Genomic DNA, 20862 nt, shown 5'->3' on the forward strand with positions numbered 1-20862 from the left:
TTATTTTTCAAAATATTATATGTAACGATGAGACACTTCCAATTTTCTTCTTTAATATAAAAAAAATATTTAAGCAAAATTGTACCTCTTATTTCCTCACCATAAAATATATCAAAAAATCCTGAAATAAGAGTATCTACATAAAAATAATAAAGGTAAAGAAAAGTAGTTTATATTTTTCATATACCAACTTTTTATTTTTTTTTCTCTTAAAAACCTTCCTCTAATTTCAATAAAAAATCATCATCAGTGAAAAGTGGAAAATTAAAATTCAATAGAAAATATTTAAAAACTTCCTTTGAAAAGGGTTTGTTTCATTATTATTCAATTTTGCTCCCACGGGGAGTATGGAAAATTTATTTATGCTAAACAACATAAAGAACTAAGTTCCCTGTGCTCCCACTGGAGCTAAGAAGTGAGATTGGGATATAATGGATTAAGTTGAACGCTTGCAGACTTAACGGATTTATTCGTACCTCAGCCCATGTATCTACTAACGCTAACTACTAACGCTTCGAAAACTAGAAAAATGTATGGGAATGACAGTTCTTGATCACGTGACATGTCGATAGCAAATGTCATTCCTATACATTTTTCTAGTTTTCGAAGCGTTTGCGACCGTAGAAAGAGAAACGACGTGCCACTTGGTTACAGGCCAAGCACGGCCCCTTAGTGTATCTACAAAGTACAACACTTACCTAGTTACTTACACTTAATACTATAGAGGTAAAGTTTGTGAGATTGGGTGTTAGTGAGGTTATAATATGATACTGGGCTATCTATCAGCCGTTATGGCCCAGTGAATATGTCCTCTGCCTCCGATTCCGTAGAGCTTAGGAAACCAGTCCGGGGAAATTTGTTATTATTGTATTTTCTTATTTCATTGTATCTTTATCTTTTTGTGCAATAAAGACTTATTTTATTCTAAACTCGGTATACATACATGTCAATTCCTGTGACCCAAACCAACATGATATGTTGGTTTGGTTTGGTATGTTTTCTGTGCCTAAACGCAGAGGTATGAATAGATTAAATCCGAATATGCCTGGCACATATAGCGGGCAAACTAAAAAGTTAATAAATATATATTTGCTGATTTGCTGTGATAGGTATATCAAAATGATAGAGGTTGCTAAGAGGATCTCAAATATATATTTTTCATTATTTTAAGTCTTTGTTTGAAAGCAGGCGTAATCGAGATGTTTTTAGAGCTATCTGATATCCAATCCTCCCAAATCCAAAAAAATATAAATATTTTTCTGATATAAAATTCGTTTTTAGGGTTCCGAATGTAGTACGTACAAAAACAAAACCCTTATAAGATCACTCGCGCACATCCGAATGTCCGTCTGTCACAGTCAATCTACTGTATCAATTACGACGAAATTTGGTACACATATCATTGACCCAAACGCAGAAGTGTATAGATAAAACCTGAAACCTTTTGGGGGCAAGACGGAAAGTTAAAATGAAAAAGAAAGAAAGAAAAAATAACTTTCGCAAACTACATCGTGTGATAATTCTATTTAAATTCAAGGGAAATGAAAAAAAACACTTTACCTTGTATAAATGATAAAATTGAAAATTGAAAATCACTTACATATACGTAAATTTTACCATAGTTCATAGCATGAAAAGTCATAATTTTTTAGCCATACCTGTATTATAAAGACAACTCTGCTTATCTCAACGTTAGTAGACTAAGATAATAAAATTTCATATTTACGGTAAGGGTTTAAGTCCGAATTATTATTTATACGTAAGTACCTATTTTGGATTTATGAAAACGATTATTCCAAAGAAGCGTTTTGGAACATCGATAACAGCGGTAATCATTGATTTTATAAAGTTTTAATTAATTATTAATATTCAATAGGTAACTAAGTTTCCCTTACAAATTTTCATCAATCGTTGTCGGGGTTGATTGGTTATAGACATTTCAATAACTTTTAAGAAAACTTTGATTAGGTATGACAAAACCTAATCACTAATCAGCATATTTTATAAGCTAGCGGATGCCCGCGTCTTCGTCCGCTTGGAAATCAATGTAAACTTTCAAGCTCTATTTGACCACTTTGGAGTTTGAATTTTAAAATCTTTTGAATTGATTTATATTTTTTTTATGATTTTTTTATGATATATATATTATAAATTTTTAAAACTGTAACTCTAAAAATGAAGGACTTTCCATAAAAGTTTTCACCCCCTATTTTACCTCTCCTTATTTTATTTTGGCTATAAAAAGTATCTTATAACCTTCTCCGTATTATGGTCTTAAATAGTGCCAAGTTTCATTTGAATTCATTCAGTAGTTTCAGCGTGATAGATTCTAGATGGCGCTAGTAATACTCTATGCCACGGTAGCGTTTGTCGTTACAAATGGTTTATGTAAAATCTCAAATTGTGAATAAATGTATAGAATTCAAACAGATTTATTTTAAGGATGTAGATAATATAGATATAGATAAAGATAGATTATGTTATAGGTAAATAATGCCGTGAGTATGTTCAAGTGCCATCATCATCTTTACAACTCACATTCGGCTCACTACTGAGCTCGAGTCTCCTCTCAGATTGAGAGGGGTTAGGCCAGACCGGAAAGCAGTATTGGTCGACCATCCACTAGGTGAACCGAGGACATGAGACAGCTACTGAGTTGCAGCCTGCAGGGAGCCGCGGCTGGATGTCGGTGCTATGGTCCGAGACCGTGGTGTATGCAAGTCCATGCAAGAGGCCTATGTCCAGCAGTGGACGTCCATGGGCTGTTAATGATGATGATTCTGATGACCTACCTAGTAAGTTAATTAAGCTGATTGATAAAGGTCAGAAAATAACCATGGGATATGTAATACAGGGGCGTAACTACCGCCGTATCAGCTTTATCAATGTGACCCCCGGACCCCGGACTTCAAGGGCCCCAAAAGTGTGAAAGCAAACATTGGTAAAATGTAATCCACAATGTCACTTAATCTGGTGCTTCCAGGAAAAATATCATAAAAAATTGCTTATATATTCACTTTGGAAATGATAAAAAACAAAAAAGGAATATTTTCCCTGGTAAAGCGTGCTCCCAAAAAATTTAAACATCCTAGAAACCGAAAGGGGTGTGGATTTTCATCCTCCTCCTAACAATTTACCATGCTTGCATCTTAGATTTCATCATTACTTACCATCAGGTGAGATTGTAGTCAAGGGCTAACTTATAAAGAATAAAAAAAAGGGTTAGCCCCAGTATGTGGGAAATCACACTTTCCGGAAGAAAAATGTCTTCGTATAGAAGATAATGCAAGAAGGCCGGTCAGCTTGCCTGCAATAGGCGAAATTCCATAACAAAATACCTACTCTGATATTTTTAAGTAGCATAGTTTTAGATATTGCGTTTATGAGTCCACTATCCAATCTAAACTGGATTATTAAGTTATTTTTCTAGATCTAGGCTATCAGTAAAATAAACATTAACCAATTCACTTAATCATATCTGTATTTCCTTTCTTATATCTCAAGACTTCCCTTGTCTTACGGGTAAGACCCGCGCACACAAAGATGTCGTATACGAGGTACAAACCAGGCTTTGTAAACATAATAATGAACCAAAACATTTGTATATCGAATATGGAATTCAATGTTCCATAACAGTTTTTATTGTTTACGTTCTAAGATAACCAAAGTAAAGTCCCCTTTCATGACACACCTACTTATGAACAATTAGGTATTTGTTTTCCTTAAGAACTGATATAAAAACTCCGTCGCGATATCAGAAAGCATGATTAAAAATTAGACGTCTTGAGACTATCACTCGTGAAAATGCATAAATTAATATCAGTCTTATTCTTAGTTCTCTGCATGGAATTCGCTTTTGGCCAGCATTTTATTCGACCGACTTGGAGACCTCCTCCTACACGAAGACCTTTTTATCGAAGAATTCGAGATGTAAGTAACCAAGAACCATTGTGGTTGTACGGAGGTGATGTTCCACGAGCACCGGCCACTGGTGACCATCCCGTCCTGCCCACATACATCGACGATGTTAAACTAGACCCCAACAGAAGATACGCTCGTGATGTCAATGATCAACCACTGTGGTTATTCCAAGACGATAACATTCCGAAAGCGCCCACAAGCGGTGACCATCCAGTTCTCCCAAGTATAATTGATGATGTAAAATTGGAGCCGAACCAAAGATATGCCCGAAGTGTGGACTCGCCAAGCGCTCGGCGATCAAGCAGAGGCCAGTCAAAGTCTAGCAATCACGACACTGGCCGGACTCACCCGGGATATAATCGGCGAAACGCCTAAGCTGTTGCCTTGTCTGCCTGAAGAGTTTTACAATTTAACACGCTGTGATTTGACTACTACGTACCTACTACCTTTTTTCATGCGAGGAAATCCTCTTGAATACCTTCTCGCCACGAGGAGGCGAGACGGTTATGTCGCACTTCAATTAACTAAAACCCCACGGTGTGCCTCGTCACCTAAGGACTGGGCCACGGCATCGTCTCCATAAGCGATCGCAACCATCTACCTGCTACCTATCTACGTATATGTATAGTGTGTACCTATAGATTTCCCTTTCGTATTTTAAGTAATAATTATAGTACTTACCTACAATAAGTATTATTAGCATTAAGCTAAGCATTCTGTAATCTTTATAAATAATAAATCGTCTTTTGTGTACTAAAACAGATTTTTATTTTGTTATACCTTTATGGGAGCGAGTTAGGTAAAATACTCGAAACCGTCGAATTCTAATGAAAAATAGAAAATGAAAATTCAATAGATTTTTTTTAAATTAATACCTACGTCTCACTTCATAAGATAATGTGCTTGTTTCATTATTACCCCACTCTTGTTCCCACGGGAAGTATGGAAAAGTTTAATAGTTATATAAGCTAAACAACATAAAGAACCAAGTTTCTTGAGCTCCCACTGGAGCTAAGAAGTGAGGTTAGGATATAATGGATTGAGCTGAAAGCTTGCAGACTTAACTGATTTACTCGTACCTCAAGTTTCAGGCCAACTATGGCCCCATAGCATTTATTCTATACTAATATCGTACAGAGGTGAAGTTTGTAAGGTTGTAGGGGGTAATCTCTGAATATTACTGAAACTGAAAATCCTTTTATTATTATTGTTCTATTATAACCTAAGTAGAGTCCCCTTTCATGACACACCTACCCACTTGGTAATAATTAGGTAAGTCCTTATGTATTACCTGACTACGTCAGACTGAAGGAGGGTAATGTTTTTCGAGCGTATGTATCGGCGATGTAAAACTGGACCCCATCAAAAGATACGCTCCTGATATAAATGATCAACCCAGTGGCGTAGCGTGCCTTATGGGGGCCCTGTATCAAAATTAGTTTGGAGGCCCATTGATAGACGAGCGGCAAATCCCGAAAATTCTTTAATATTTTGTTTACCCCTAACTCTTTCACCACAATTTTGGTACTAAAATGTTTGTTGTAGCATAGTACACAAGATATTATACTGTTTTGGGTACCATTGTAGGAGACTGAAATTAACTATGAAAGTAAATTTTTATATTGTTTCTTTTTTTCTGGTTAACACCAGATTGAGTGAGATTGTGGATTACATTTTACTAATACGTAAGCAGCCCCTGTAATTCGGGGGCCCCTTAGGTGTTATTGATACGGCTGATACGGCGGTAGCTATGCCCCCGGATCAACCATTGTGGCTGTACCAAGATATTTACATTCCAAAAGCACCTAGAAGTAAAATTTTACATCATCCAGCTCTCCCAAGTATAATTGATGATGTTAAATTGGACCCGAACCAAAGACATGCCTGAATAGTGTGATTCTCCGAGCCCTCAGTGGTCAGGTGAAGACCATTCAAGGTCCAGCGGAATCACGATACTGGCCGGACACCTACGAGTACGAGACTTAAAGATTTCTCTTTCCTATTATAATTCTATTAGATATAACACCTACGTTTTTATAGTATTGAGCTTAGCATTATTATAATAAGAAAGTAATATTTTACTTGAACGTTACTTGGTACTTAACTACCCACTTCACTTCATGGCTAAACTCTTTGACACCTATATTCTATGTATCTAAGGCTAAACTGCTCATTGGTACTTAACCACCCAAGAGCGTATGCGTCCAGTATATCACCAAATTCAAGTTTATTCCGCAACTCTATGTTCATGTCTAATTCTCTAAGTCATTCAGGGAAAGAAAAAAATTAGATTTTGCTCTATGGTTTTCCTCAATGTGTCAAAGTGACAGTTGACATGTCTTTTATCACTCAGTTGTCAGTGTCAGTTGGTGCTAGTGCTAGTGTCAAACTTGAAACTGTCAGTCAGATAATTCAGCTGAAAAATACTTTTTCGATTTTAATATTTTAATGTGAAATAATTTCAGAGGTTGTAAAATTAAATAGATATTATTTTATTTTGTAATTTGAAGGCCATATAGACCCCCATTCTTTCAAAAAGGCGTTACCAATACTTTGTCTTCAAAAATGATGGATTTCAGCGTTCGCTGTCGGCACTTGAGTCGTCCAAAGCATGTCCATTTTTAAATTAAAAATTTGATTGCAGTACCTACGTAAAATAATAAAGTGAATAGGTAAAATAATCAATACAAAACCTTGATTATTTAAGTGATCTTGTATTTTAATTAAATATTTATCACAAAAAACATTCGCGATGGGCGACGTTCAACAGAATATGGGTAAGTTCTTAAAAAATAACCATTACATTGTAGAAAAATAATAATTATGTACTGTACTCAGACATTAGAATAACTACCTACTATTTTTTATTCATGCACATCTTAAATTACAATCCCATGAAATTAATCTTTAAATTAATGCCTTAATTTTCGTGTAAACTGAAAATTTATTACTTATCTAAGTAACAGTTTGGGTTATTTGGACTGAGTTACTAACACCCTATGAGTTAGAAGAAAATCTATGTTGAAATAATCTTGAACCTCTTTAAATAGAAAAAAAATATCTCCATAAAATCATCAGGTAAAAAAGTTACATAAGTATATGAACTAAAACCAAACTTTTAAGTTAATATCATTTATCATTTAAATTCTAACTGTTCTAGTGAAATTATTTTCAATATTAAAATAATCTACTGGTTACCTATTTCCCATATAGAAAACAATTGTTATAGAATAATATGAAGAATATTAAAAAAAACATCATACCTATTTCAGATGACTTAGAGATGCTTACAGCACTTTACGACTTTGAGGCAACACTTGCTAAAACCTTGAGTTTTTCGGAAGGGGAATTCTTTTTCCTCCAACAGACAAATACGAAGCAAAGAAACTGGTGGCATGTTGTTAATAGAAAAGGTCATGTAGGATTTGTGCCATCAAATTATGTAGCTACAGTCAAGGTAATACTAACAGACCAATTAGCAGACTTACACCACTGCTTAATAATCATACAGTTTAGTAGTGACTCACAATTAGACTTAAGTAATCTGCATAATTTTCATGAAAAAGTATTTGAAAATCCAGATAGTTAAATGTATCAAGTAGTTATCGACTTTAAAAGTGAGTTATTGCCCTTGTTATTTGATCATCTTTAATATTTGCTGTTAAATATGTGAGGCAACTTACTTTTTTTTGCATTTAATGTGGAAAAATATGAATCTGGGTAAATGAAGTTTGCAAAATTGAGTATGCTGTGTATTTATACCTAAGAGGAATTTAAATTAAATAATGTTTGTCAAATAAACCATGTAATCACATCAAATATATTTACTTAAATTGTAAATTAATAAATTTCTAATAACATTTGCTGAGGTAAGGTTTAATTATGGAGGTTAAATTTTAAATTTGAATATATTATAATTATTATAGTTCAATTCCAGAACTGTACATTCTCTATACTGTGCTAATCCAATGAAATAATTCTACATTTTAGGTTGAGCCAGACTTCTTCTTAGCATTTGTCAGTGACTGTATCAAGAGCTTAAATGAGTGTAACGCAATGACAACCCAAAAGCAAGAGTTGTTAATGAAACTAAATGAGAAAAAGAAGCAACTTCAGGTACTAGTGAAGCCTCCAAGTAAGAAACAGCAAGCACCACAGCCGCCAGTGCATTTAGATGAGAACACCCCGCCTAATGGAGTGTCCCCTTGCTTTGATCTGCGACCTGTGGTATCACAACAGCATATTTCTGAAGAGCAGCAGTCGTGTTCATCACCATCTAAGTCTATGAACAGTGCAGTTACTAAGGGTATGTAAATAATAATTATTGTCATCCAATATTACTTTTTAGAAACGTGATAGCCCAGTGGATATGGCCTCCAACTTTTCAGTTGTGTGTATTTTAAGAAATTAAATATCTGAAACGGTGAAGGAATACATCCTGAGAAAACCTGCATGCCTGGGAATTTTCTTAACTCTGTAGGTGTGGCTGTAGTCTGCCAATCCGCATTGGGCTAACGTGGTGGACTAAGGCCTAACCCCTCTCATCATCATGAGAGGAGACTCGTGCTCAACAGTGAGCCGTATATGAGTTGTTAATATGAATATTACTTACTAATACTTTTGTTGTGTTTACATCATAGTTTAAATGATATATTTAGTTTGTAAATAAGCAACAAAATCATTTTCCTGCATCTAAGTAGACATATTGTGCTACCCTAGTTTTGGAAAGCTAAATATTGTATCAACACACTACAATGATGTTACATAATAATTATCTTTGTAAGTTAGAATAAAAAGGCAGATAGCATATATTATTTAGAGGTTCCTCAGTGTGGATCCTGACAACAGTTGCTTGGGATCTTACAAAGCTTCACTATGGAAAAGCTAGATTTATCAAGTATTTTGTATTATGTTTAGCTTTACTAAAAAATTAAAAACAATTAAAATAAATAAATAAATTATTAAAAATGTTCTTTATAGATAGTGATGACGATAAAAAGACTCCCAGTGTTAAAACAACTTCAAACCAACTGTCATCTGACACTGACAATCAAGATGACAACAGTCAGGACAGCAGCGAGAGTATCAAGCCTAACGCCATCTATGAGATTGTGCAAGCTGTACGCAAGGAGACACAACTAAGCCATGACATGTCTAAAGTTGCTGTTGAAACTGTTTTGATTTCTTTAAGAGTGAGTACTTTTTGTTTATTACTCAGTAGAGTTTATTTAGCTGCTCATCATCATTGTCAGCCCATTTTAACTGCCCAATAAAGGGTCAGATCTCCCTCTGTATAGAGATAATATATCTGCAACAATTACTTTTACATGTTAATGTTTGTTAACATCATGGCTGACCAAACCAGCTTGACATGCTCTCTGAGGCACACCATGGACTTGGTGAGAATTTGCATGGAAAATTTCTTGGAAGAAAGGAAAGTTCATTTTCTTGTGGCCGGACCTTGGGCTTGAAACCTGGATCTTGAGATCTGACCACATAGGATAACCACTGTCAAATCAATGTGATTGACTAGTCTGAAGATAGCAATTGAACTAAGTCTACATTAATGCCTTATACTAAACTTGTCACTTTAAAAATTTATCCATCAATGTATAAATAACATAAAATATTAATAATGATAATAATAAGTAATATAATTCCTTCACCAAGAGCTTGCTCTGACGTACAGTCTCCTGGACCAGAGGTTGCCTTATTACAAGTACACACCGGTGCCAGTGCTTGAACGCGACAAAGTCCTGCTCTATTGGGACCGGTCCATTATCACGGACAGGACTATTCTTGCGAATAAGCCTGACATCGTGGTGTTGGGCCGGGCACAGTCGTGGGTGTTTTTAGTGGACATCACAATTCCATATGATGAGAACCTTGTGAGAGCTGAGACAGAAAATTAACGTAAATATCTAGATCTGGCTCACGAGGTTACCGCCATGTGGCATGTGGAGTCCACTGAAATCATCCCCATCGTTATATCTGCCAACGGTTTCCCAGTCAGCCTCGCTCACCATCTGAGGCGGCTGGGGTTCCGTGGCAGTTCTCTCGCAGGCAAGCTGCAAAAAGCGGTCTTGCTGGACTCGGCTAGGACAGTCCGCCGGTTTCTCCACCTGTCGCCCTGACCCCCGGCCGTTTGGTCTCCCTGCCGGGGTGAATCCTCCGCCCGGTGCATATATGTATTTATGTAATATATATTTAAGTTTAATTATTTTGCGTATTTAAGTAAGTTTATTTATTTTCCCTTTGGCTTTTTATATATATTTATTTTGTACTGGGCGTGAGAGTTTAATTCATTTGAATAATAATAAAATGATTCATGCATACCTTCTTGATTTGTTCAGGAATTCCTTCCTGGTGGTGCAGCGAGATCAATAATCGACGCTCTCCTACGCGAAGCGAACAGTAACATCACTTGCCCCAAGAACGCCATTGACGCGGCGCCGGACGCTCTGCGCATGATGACAGCCCTCAACGTACTGTCCAAAGCGGCCAATGATGCCCAGCAGAGAGGCTGGGCCTTGCATGACGATGCCCACGACATACAGACACAGTTGTTGGAGCTTATTTCTGTTATGGTATGAGCTTTAAAAATGCTATTTAAAGAATCCTTTTCTCATCCTTTTTGGATATTCCCCTTTGTCAATTTCAACAGTGTTTTAAAATAGCCACAGTTGAGAGGCTTAGAGCCAAATTTGAGAAGCCTTGGGTTTGTTCTCAGCGTATTTTCCGCTCTGGATGTTACGAGTATATATTATATGTATAGCCATTCCTACATCCTAGCATATTGTTCGTGAATTTTAAGAGTAAATAGCTTCCACTACCATTGCTATTACAGTAATAGTGACTATACCATCCAGACTATCAAAAAGGGGGTTATGTGACAGACATAATCTTTTGTTTTGAGATACTTTAAGTTTTAAATCAAAAAGTGTCTAATGACGGTTATGTCAATAGATTTTTACAAGGTAGAAATTATTTTCTTAGTCCATGTGTCACTCGTATTAAATTAGGAGTAAAATTGTGTTGCGTGTGTAACTTTGCCATTGTTTCATTACAGTCGAATGCTGATGTGAACATATCTCAACATGTCCTCAGCAGTCACCGCTACGTGTATGTAACGACTTTGGTCCAGTATTATCAGATGGAGACCCGCTGGCCGCTTAGACAACTCTTGTTACAGGTATCTTTTATTTACTTTAATATTATTTTTATGCAGTTAGAGAATGCCGCTTACGTCGGCAAGAACGTCGATTCTTTTTCTAGAATTGCTAACCTGACCCTTAATGATCACATAACCCTTTGATAACTAATTTCATTTCCACATATTTCTTTTTTAAATTCATTTTTAATTTCAAAATTCAGGCATTCGTAACATGGCTAGAGGCTTTGGATTTTTTGGATCTTTTGGATGGAAAGATATAGTAGATTATGGAGGGATAGCGAGAGATATGCGCGACAACCTGTACACTGTCAGCCGCCTGTCACACGCCGCTCTGTTGTCAATGGTTCTGTGTATTGCAGGCATTCGGAGTGATGTGCGGCTTGGAGCGGACAGCGCTGGCCACGTTGGCTCTGTCCGCGCTGCCCGCCGAGATAGCGAGAGATATGCGCGACAACCCGCACGCCGTCAGCCGCCTGTCACACGCCGCTCTGTTGTCTATGGTTCTGTGTATTACAGGCATTCGGAGTGATGTGCGGCTTGGAGCGGACAGCGCTGGCCACGCTGGCTCTGTCCGCGCTGCCCGCCGAGATAGCGAGAGATATGCGCGACAACCTGTACACTGTCAGCCGCCTGTCACACGCCGCTCTGTTGTCTATGGTTCTGTGTATTACAGGCATTCGGAGTGATGTGCGGCTTGGAGCGGACAGCGCTGGCCACGCTGGCTCTGTCCGCGCTGCCCGCCGAGATAGCGAGAGATATGCGCGACAACCCGCACGCCGTCAGCCGCCTGTCACACGCCGCTCTGTTGTCTATGGTTCTGTGTATTACAGGCATTCGGAGTGATGTGCGGCTTGGAGCGGACAGCGCTGGCCACGCTGGCTCTGTCCGCGCTGCCCGCCGAGATAGCGAGAGATATGCGCGACAACCTGTACACTGTCAGCCGCCTGTCACACGCCGCTCTGTTGTCTATGGTTCTGTGTATTACAGGCATTCGGAGTGATGTGCGGCTTGGAGCGGACAGCGCTGGCCACGCTGGCTCTGTCCGCGCTGCCCGCCGAGATAGCGAGAGATATGCGCGACAACCCGCACGCCGTCAGCCGCCTGTCACACTCCGCTCTGTTGTTGTCTATGGTCCTGTCTATGGGAGACAAATTACCCATTACTCATTTTGGTGAGTCTTTTTTAGAGCCATTTCCAATAATTTTACTTTAGTATTTTATTACTTAGCAACAGCGTTATTAGTCATTACAGCATATTGGGTTATTTTTAAGTTGATGATGGTAATGCTACAATTTTCATCAAAGATTTTCTGGACTCAATTAAGTTTAGGAATTTATTTTTTCTAAGCTGGTCTGTCAGCAGGTGGGCAAAAGGTTTGGCTAATTACTTACTTGATTGTGGGATCCATTCAGGACATACCTACTCTTAAATAGGCTTAATATTTTGTTTTTTGGTCATATTTCAGAACAACTGGGCGTGGAATTTGCGCAGTTCCTCCTGGAATTGATAGAGAATCCTCCAGAAACTGACATGGACGAACAAATACCGGACTTGTTCCTCACACTCCTGTTGGCATACAACCTGCAATTCGAGAACCCGTTCGAGAGTCTTCTGCTCAATGCTCTCGAATCTATCGACAACGCTAAAACCTTTTGTGAAAAGGTTCTTTTGCTGCTCAATCGGGAAGGTGAGATTTATGATTTCACCTAGCACCTTGCAAGTAACGATGCAATCTAAAGTCTAAAAACACTATTCTCTTCGACGCTTCGATGAAGTCTTGAAGTGAACCGAGTTTAGCGATTCGTTTCATGTTCAGACTTTAGCCTTAGGATCGCTTTGAGTGGTCCTTTGAGTTTTGCGCAAAACCGACTACAGTCTGATGTTAATCAAGGCGAGGCGAAGTTGCACGAAGCAAAGCGGAGTTTGTGCTTACAGTATCGTATTCGATTAATTTCATTCAACTTCGCGAGTAGTGTATTAGGGTGTAAGGAGGACACACTTATTTGGAAAGGTCGCTTTCCTACAACCCTCTCCCCTAACGTTTCTCCGCGGTCGGTCTTGTTAATCCTTCCTTTTTAAAATCCGTCCTTTATTCAGCAAGAGACTTATATTGTGCTTTCTTCTTATGCTTCTGTTTCTGTTTGCAGAAGATCCAGTGCACATATTCGACCACGAGCCGGCGCCGCCGCACTCGGTGCTGAAGCTGGTGATAGACCTGTTCAGCCGCAAGAAGACCGCCGACCACTTCTACACCAACGACCTCAAAGTGGCCATCGGCATCATTGTGAGGCAGCTCGCTGACCTCTGTCCTGGAGATATCGTGAGTATTTGTCATTGTTGAACCGCTGCTGAGTGGGAGCACTCGTGGGAATCTCTCCATGGCGTTAATCCGGTGTGGTATCAGCGATATGCGGCAGAGTTTTTAGATTCTGGCGAGCGCCTGTAAGCCAGCGACGAGGAAGATGTCGTGTCCGGGTGGAGAAATTTTGGCAAGGCACTTTAGGATACTTGCTGGTGATGAAACGTGGGTTTATTACTATGATCCTGAGAGCAAACAAGAGTCCAAGCAGTGGCATAAAAAAAGGAACAGACCACCCGAAGAAGTTCCAACTCACCCCACCTCATCTGGAAAACTCATGGCTACAGTGTTTTGGGATCCTAAGGGAATCTTACCGATAGAGTACACCAAAAAGGGTCAGAGTATTACTGCCACATCTTACGCAAATACCCTGCGTAATTTAAAGGAGACAATAAGAGAAAAAAAGACGTGGAAAAATGACCAGTGTCCTGCTTGTGAAGACGCACGCGCCGGTTAACACAGTAGCGAAACAGGGCTGAATCGCGCTAATCCTGAATGGCCACTAGACCGTGAGACGATGACGGCCGCCGTCCGGGGATCCTAGTCCACCTTTCGGAGGCGGCGACTACGGTGATTTGCTAGTCAATATATAATCATCACTCTCTAAGGGCGTCTCCTCTGAGACTGGGACCTCGGCTTAGAGGGCCGTTCGGGAAAGGTATTTTGGCCTGAGTGTATCAGTCCGGGCACCCCCGAGATCGTGAGTTTAAAAAGCCCACATATGGGTGACGTCAGATATCGGGGACCTCGTCTTCGCCGGCGAAGACGCTGTGCAGCTTGTGTTTGTTTTGCCTGGGAAGCATTGTCGTTCGTTATGTCATCGTCAGGATCGTAAAGGACGTTTTTTGGGCATCTTGATCTGCAATCAGCGTTGGTATCGGGGATGTAGCTGCACGCCTCAACCACTAGTTGGTTGGGGTGGGACAATTGTTTATAGGTGTTAAATTTGATATAAGCCAACTACCCTATTGTTCCACAGCGCCGTCAACAGTACCTCAAGATACTTCAAGGCATAGTGCGAAACACCGACTACGGCGCGCACTTGTACCGGCGCGACGACTTGCTGCGATGCTTCGCGCGCATCTTCTGCGAGGAGGGAGACCTCAGCCGCGACGACCAAGCGCTCGTGCGCGCCATATCGAACGAATTCCCACAGTACTTCAAGGCTTAAGGTATACATTGTATAGTCCACGGACTTGTATTTAGCTATATGTCAAATGTGTCATGTTTCAGCTAGTTGTCAATCTGGTCTAATTTGGCAATGTATTCAGATTTGTACGCGCCATATCGTACGAATTCCCGCAGTACTTTATGGCTTAAGGTATAGAGATTCGAGAGCTTACCATTATGCTATGTCTGTATGTACATTGTATAGTCCACGGACTTGTATTTAGCTATATGTCCAATGTATAGTAAGATTAGTGTCATGTGTCAGCTAGTTGTCAATCTGGTCTAATTTGGCGATATATTCAGATGATGTAGATATAAGTGTTTACTTTATAAAACCAATTAATCACTTACAGTGCGACATAAAGGAGTAGAAACTAAATGAGGGAGCTGTTGTCATTTATTGTCGTTCTTATGGCAACCCTATGCTCTGTCATACACTCGTGACTACAATTACTACCTTGATAATAATTGATATTTTGTTCAAGTTTTCAATTGATGTTACGTTGCCTAATGTGTGGCGACGTTTACTTTAGATATCTTTAGATAACTCTTGTGACGTCACTAAGCAAATTATGTATGCTGTCAAATGCCATTGAATGAATAAGCTAAGTTTAGGTAATTACAAGTCCGTGGTACAGTGATTAAGTTCACTTAAGAGTCAATTTCATTATTTGAAGACTCCAAATACTAGTGTTACTACATATAATTATATGTCTTACGCGAATAGCTAAAAACCTCATTTATTCAATACAAATGCTCAAAAATATAATTTTGGCTCACTTTCAAATCTTATTTGAGGATATTTTATTAATAGAGTGAAAATTCGTATTTATAAATGTATATTATCAAACATCAGACAAACGAATTAAACAAAACAAAAAAAATAAGATAAGTTTCAATATTTAAAATTATAAAAAAAAATCAAATTCTATATGCACAAAGATGAATATTAATTACTGTTTTGTCTCAAAATATAAAGTCTATGTCGATTTTACAAATAAGTACTCATCTACTTGAATGTTTATTAGGATATTAAAATTTAAATCTAGTCGATTATATCTAATAATCGTTTAAATATTTTTGGAAATATTACTAGCAACGCCTTGATGTAACATTTTAAGGTGAATTTCAAAGATATTTCGAGATGGAAAGTGAAATTCGTAATTGGCTGTGTTTAGTCTCTATAGTCCCTTTCGCTTCGTTGTTATACTAAACTTGTGAGTGTAATTGTGATGTGTGTACATTTGTGTTGTTTTTGAACAGTAGTACGTGATACTGCAATAATCATACTAAAGCCAAACTAGATATGGAAAGTTTATAAACAAACAGATTCAGAATGAATGTAGAAAACGCATGGCATTTCATAGCTAATTTATTTAAAATATGTATTGATTTTTTATAAAATGTTATTTAAAATAAATTAACTATATCTAAGGTAAGATCTAAGATTATTAATCAAATTTATAGTCATTGGTTGTAAAATGACTAGCGATTTTTTTATATCCAATGTTCCCATTCGCCTCCAACTAGTGAGGAAAGACACTAGCAATTTTTTTGTTGGTAAATATTCTACATTGAGTTTGGCTTTGTATATATTATACTACTTTAGTATACCTACCTACCTTTATATAAAAGCTGACAGGTCGTCAGCCTATTGACAGATAGGCTGACAGGCTTTAATCATTTATAAAATAAGGTAAGTATGTCTGGCAATTGCAGGCTCTTAGTCCATAGTTTTTAGGAGATGTCTAAAAGAAAAAACGATAGTCCGAGGGTGCGTAGTAAATTTTGACAGGGTGTTTGATTAAAGCTAGGAAAACCACATAATATCTGGATTCCTCTTCTGAGCAGTTCAAAGGGGAGAGGGAGGGAATGAATGCGCTTGGTAATCTTTGAATGAACTCAACCACCTCCTTAAATAAACGACATCATTTTAACTAAATAAAACATTAGAATCATAATAAAAGTTATACATTTAAGAGAACTACTATAATTTTTTATTCGCGTCTAGCAGACGCCGCGCGGTATAACGCGCGCGCGGAATTTTTATTTATTAAAAAAAAAATCAATCAAATCTCTCCTCAAATATAAAATTAGTTTAAATGACACACTCAAGAATACGATAAAATATTACTATATTTACTGTACTTTGGACTCCACAAATCGTATATCATAAGTCAGTTTATTGTCATGATTTCGTCTAAAATCAAACACCCCCACAATCAAACACCCCCACAAAAATATTCGCACCTCGGACTATAAAGCGTCAGTTAAATACTTCAAAATACTTGTTAAAATATATTTAAATATTTAAAATCAATCATAACTTCACTATGAAATTCTCTCTAGAGATCTCATTTAATGATCTTTTATCATTAAATATTATATAAAACTTATTTTAAATAATATTTATAGATAAAGTTATTCTTATTAATGTTATGAAAGTTACAATTTTAAATAATTAAGATTATCATCATTTATGTCTTCTAAAAGATAAATGGATTCCAAGTGAGTGCGAGAGGTAAAAATGTAATATGTATTTTAGTGTTAACGTAAAGATTTGTTTAGTTTATATAAAAATGAAATCAGCACATATATTATAGGTTATGGAAATCCATTGGTTAATTATACATTTTATTTGTATTTTTTTACAATATCGGTACTTATTAGTATTAGTAAATATATTTATTACTAGTTATACTGTTATGTTACGTGCCATTTTTCGCGCCAAAGATTTAGGTTATACGCAGGCACTAAATAGCTTATGTATTTGTCAATTATTCGTATCATATTTACCGATAGCCACAAAATATATTTATGTACAACCGGAAAATGTATTTTGTCTTACATAGATCATAATATATTAGTGTTTTGTAGGCCTAAATAGAGTCAGATTGTTGTATTTTGTTGATCTCCTAACAAAGTATTATTATATGTATTTACATTTAAATAGATTAATGGATAACAATATAGTTTATTAATGTAAAATGAATATTTTTGCATTTTATTATGTAATACTTTGCTTAGCCCACCGATATACATACTATATAATATTAAATTATATATATGTGTTATTACTTGTATGCTTAGTTATGGAACATGTCAAAATTTTGCAATCCTCATAGTTATTATAAGTATGTATTATGTGTGTGTATGTGTGTTTGTAAGACGTGTGTATACTGTATATCTGTAATTTGCCCCAAGTCCTCAATGAATCATTGTAGTATACAATATTTTATTATAAAATTGTTAATCATTCCTTAAATTTTATTGTAGTTCTTTAGATTATCGACCAATGCGCCAGGGTTAACAATTAAATTTAAAATATCAGTAGTAGATTATATAATTATTCATATACACGGCCAGTGGCGTGAGTGTCGTAAAAACCCTTTATTATGAACAAACAAGGTAACGCAAAATTCTCATAGACTATCTATTTCGAAAAGTCCTTTCTTTTTTATATGTAGTGGTAAGATAAATGACAGACAGTATGTTTGAGTGTATAAACTGAAAGAGCATACGGCAGAAGAATAGCGGCGCAATCGGAAATACTGCTTTCATTCCGTTGGGACAAAAGAGATAGGACTGAGACAATTGCGACATAATTGGTCGACATTTTGTCTATTTCTCTTCACTTAGTCACATGCTGGGCCTACTTTTCACAATACAAAGTCAAGTCAAATTACATACAAAGTCAAATGGACTTTCCGGAATAGATTGACTATACTAGTATGATCAAATGAAAATTCTCATTGCTTTTTTTTTAATTGATATTATTTAAACGAATATACTTACGCTAGTCAATGCCTTTTTCTTGATGTAGAGCAACTACACTGGTCACTGGTAGCGCTATATAACCTTCAATTGCATTACATTATTTGCAATACATACTCGTAATTTCTAAGTTTTGTATAATCAAAAATCAAAATCAATATTTATTTAATTCAAGTAATAAGTTTACTTTTGAAAGGTCAAGTTTGGAGACTCTACTACCGGTTCGGAATGCAGGTATTGTTTCTATTACTTCTTACTTCGTATAAGAGAGGCAAAAGCCTTTCTTACGAACTCGAAAGTTTCAATCTATATGTGGCAAAGTACTTACTCGTTAATTATCCTCAAAAAATACATATTGAGAAAAGCTACCGGCTACGTCTGTGGTGACTTGCTGAAATGCGTCGCAAAAATCCCAAGATGATTCGCTTTGAGCAGCTAGCGTCTTATGAATCGGTGGACACCCGTTACTATTGGTGCAAGATAGATGCCTTGGTATGGAGTAAGATTTACCTTCTACCTTGGTATGGAGAGAGATTCTTTCTTTCTTTCTTTTTAAAAAGAACATTTGCCTTGTTTTTTTTTTCAAAATAACCAATATTCCTATTCCCTTCAAACTATGGCCAGACTTTCGTCGTTTTGTCATGTCCTGCTCGTACCATGGGTAAGTATGGAAGGCAAAACTTGGAGATTGAATCATGGTGGCTTTGAGAGAATGCAGATTTCATAAGTCCCGATCTTCAGATTTTATTTTTCCAAGTCAATGTATTGTCCAAGTATAAAGTATTTTTTGTTTCTACTTTCTGATAAATCATGCCCCTAACCGCCAGACACTTAGCTTCGTGGCAACTCTTCGCTAGAGTCTAATCTTGGATTGTATTTTTCGAAGGGTTGACAAATGTAAGAGATTGGCCGTTGGCGTTTGAAATTGACATGGTTCCTTATATTTCGCCTGGGAAATGACTGGCAATTGAAATTGACAAGATTCCATATATTTTACCTGGGAAAAGGACTAACGATTGAAATTGACATGACTCCTTAGATTTCGCCTGGAAGAAAAAAATACGTTTGATACCTTGAACATTGGGTATCTGAACCCTTTCCTGCTTTTGGGAGGTCTCCGCGGTCTTTGCCTAATGTACCTATGGCAGGAGCATGGGCTGCGAGACTGATTTCTAAAATTGCGAGGGTCTGGTCACATAGTCTAAGAGCCGATCTATCTATTGATGTCGCTTTGAGCTTGCTCAGAATATTGCCAAAATTGTGAATGTGATTATGATAATGAATAGGCATGTGATTATGATCGTTGGTTGTATGAATGTTATTAAAATAAATTCATTTGAATTTAATGTGAAAAAATTAATTATTATTGATAACAAAACTCAATGTAAAGATACTGTTAAAGATTTATTATGCAACTTCAAATATAATTGCATAAAATTATATTTATTGTAATTAAGTATGACTCTATGAGTAGGTATTTACTAAATGTACTCACCCTGTGTTGTCATAGACTCCAATGTACTCGTACGTTCATATTTTTTCTTCTATATTAAACCTACCCTGGTTTAAAAAAATGCAGACGGTTATCCGTGGTTAACCTGGTACGTACATTTAGTAAGGCATCAAAGTACTCTTTTTTATTATGATTACTTGTTTCAAAATATTAACTGATTATAATCGTCGTTTTAAAATGTTTTCACATTGTTTCATGAAATAGGGACTTCACGAAAAGAATTGAATAGGTATTTATTAAAATTTGATTAAAATAATTAATTCAACAACTACATAATTGATTTTTATTACTTTTACTTCCACAACCTGTACAGTGTATGTATTTAATGTGACTTTAAAATAGAACCTCATTTTTTCTTTTACTGTTTGAAATGTGCAAACTTAAACTATTATTACTGAGAATAAATAAGTGTCAATCTAAATCTTGTTTCATTAAGAGCTTTTTTTATTTTTATATTTAGCTTTTTAATATTTTTTTTTTAAGAAAGTTACCATATCTTTTTCTTTTTAAACACGACCTATATTCTCATTCCCCACCTTTGAGTAAGTTTTTGGGAGTTTAATTTTATTTCCCTTGTACGGCGGGGCATACATACATACCCAACATATGTTGGGGTCCCAAGGTGATGGAATGGCTACCCCGCACTACAAAGCGCATAGGACAACCAGGTGGACTGACGACATCAAGCGAGTAGCAGGGATTCGCTTAGGCTGATATGATGATTGTGATGATGAGATCGAAAATGCGACATTGCTTGGCGGCAGTAATCAGCATAGCCTATCTATCACAAAGCTCTGTCCCAACACCTACTACTACTCAATAGTATATCTAGGATATCCTAGATTTCCGACAGATTTCTAGAGTTATAGAGTTCCGTTATATTCACCGCTAGAGTTGATTTGTTTTAATCTCGTTGTAGACCTTGGTCGTTGAGATTAACCGGTTGCTATA

General features: G+C 36.8%; 2 protein-coding genes across 2 annotated transcripts; both read left to right on the forward strand.

The window, feature by feature from the left end:
- The first annotated feature begins 3776 nt into the window (after positions 1–3776).
- LOC112047586 (uncharacterized) lies at positions 3777–4663 on the forward strand. Its single transcript, XM_024084727.2, has one exon. It carries the CDS (start codon positions 3805–3807, stop codon positions 4294–4296), a length of 492 nt encoding a protein of 163 aa, XP_023940495.1. The 5' UTR covers positions 3777–3804; the 3' UTR covers positions 4297–4663.
- Positions 4664–6292: 1629 nt separating this feature from the next.
- Positions 6293–20332, forward strand: LOC112047579 (NCK-interacting protein with SH3 domain). Its single transcript, XM_024084719.2, has 10 exons — positions 6293–6698; positions 7194–7378; positions 7912–8227; positions 8902–9113; positions 10275–10508; positions 10991–11113; positions 12083–12266; positions 12561–12782; positions 13243–13415; positions 14434–20332. Exons 1-10 carry the CDS (start codon positions 6674–6676, stop codon positions 14623–14625), a joined length of 1866 nt encoding a protein of 621 aa, XP_023940487.1. The 5' UTR covers positions 6293–6673; the 3' UTR covers positions 14626–20332.
- The last annotated feature ends 530 nt before the right edge of the window (positions 20333–20862 follow it).

The sequence above is a fragment of the Bicyclus anynana genome, chromosome 5, assembly GCF_947172395.1.
Source record: "Bicyclus anynana chromosome 5, ilBicAnyn1.1, whole genome shotgun sequence".
Taxonomy (NCBI): Eukaryota; Metazoa; Arthropoda; class Insecta; order Lepidoptera; family Nymphalidae; genus Bicyclus; species Bicyclus anynana.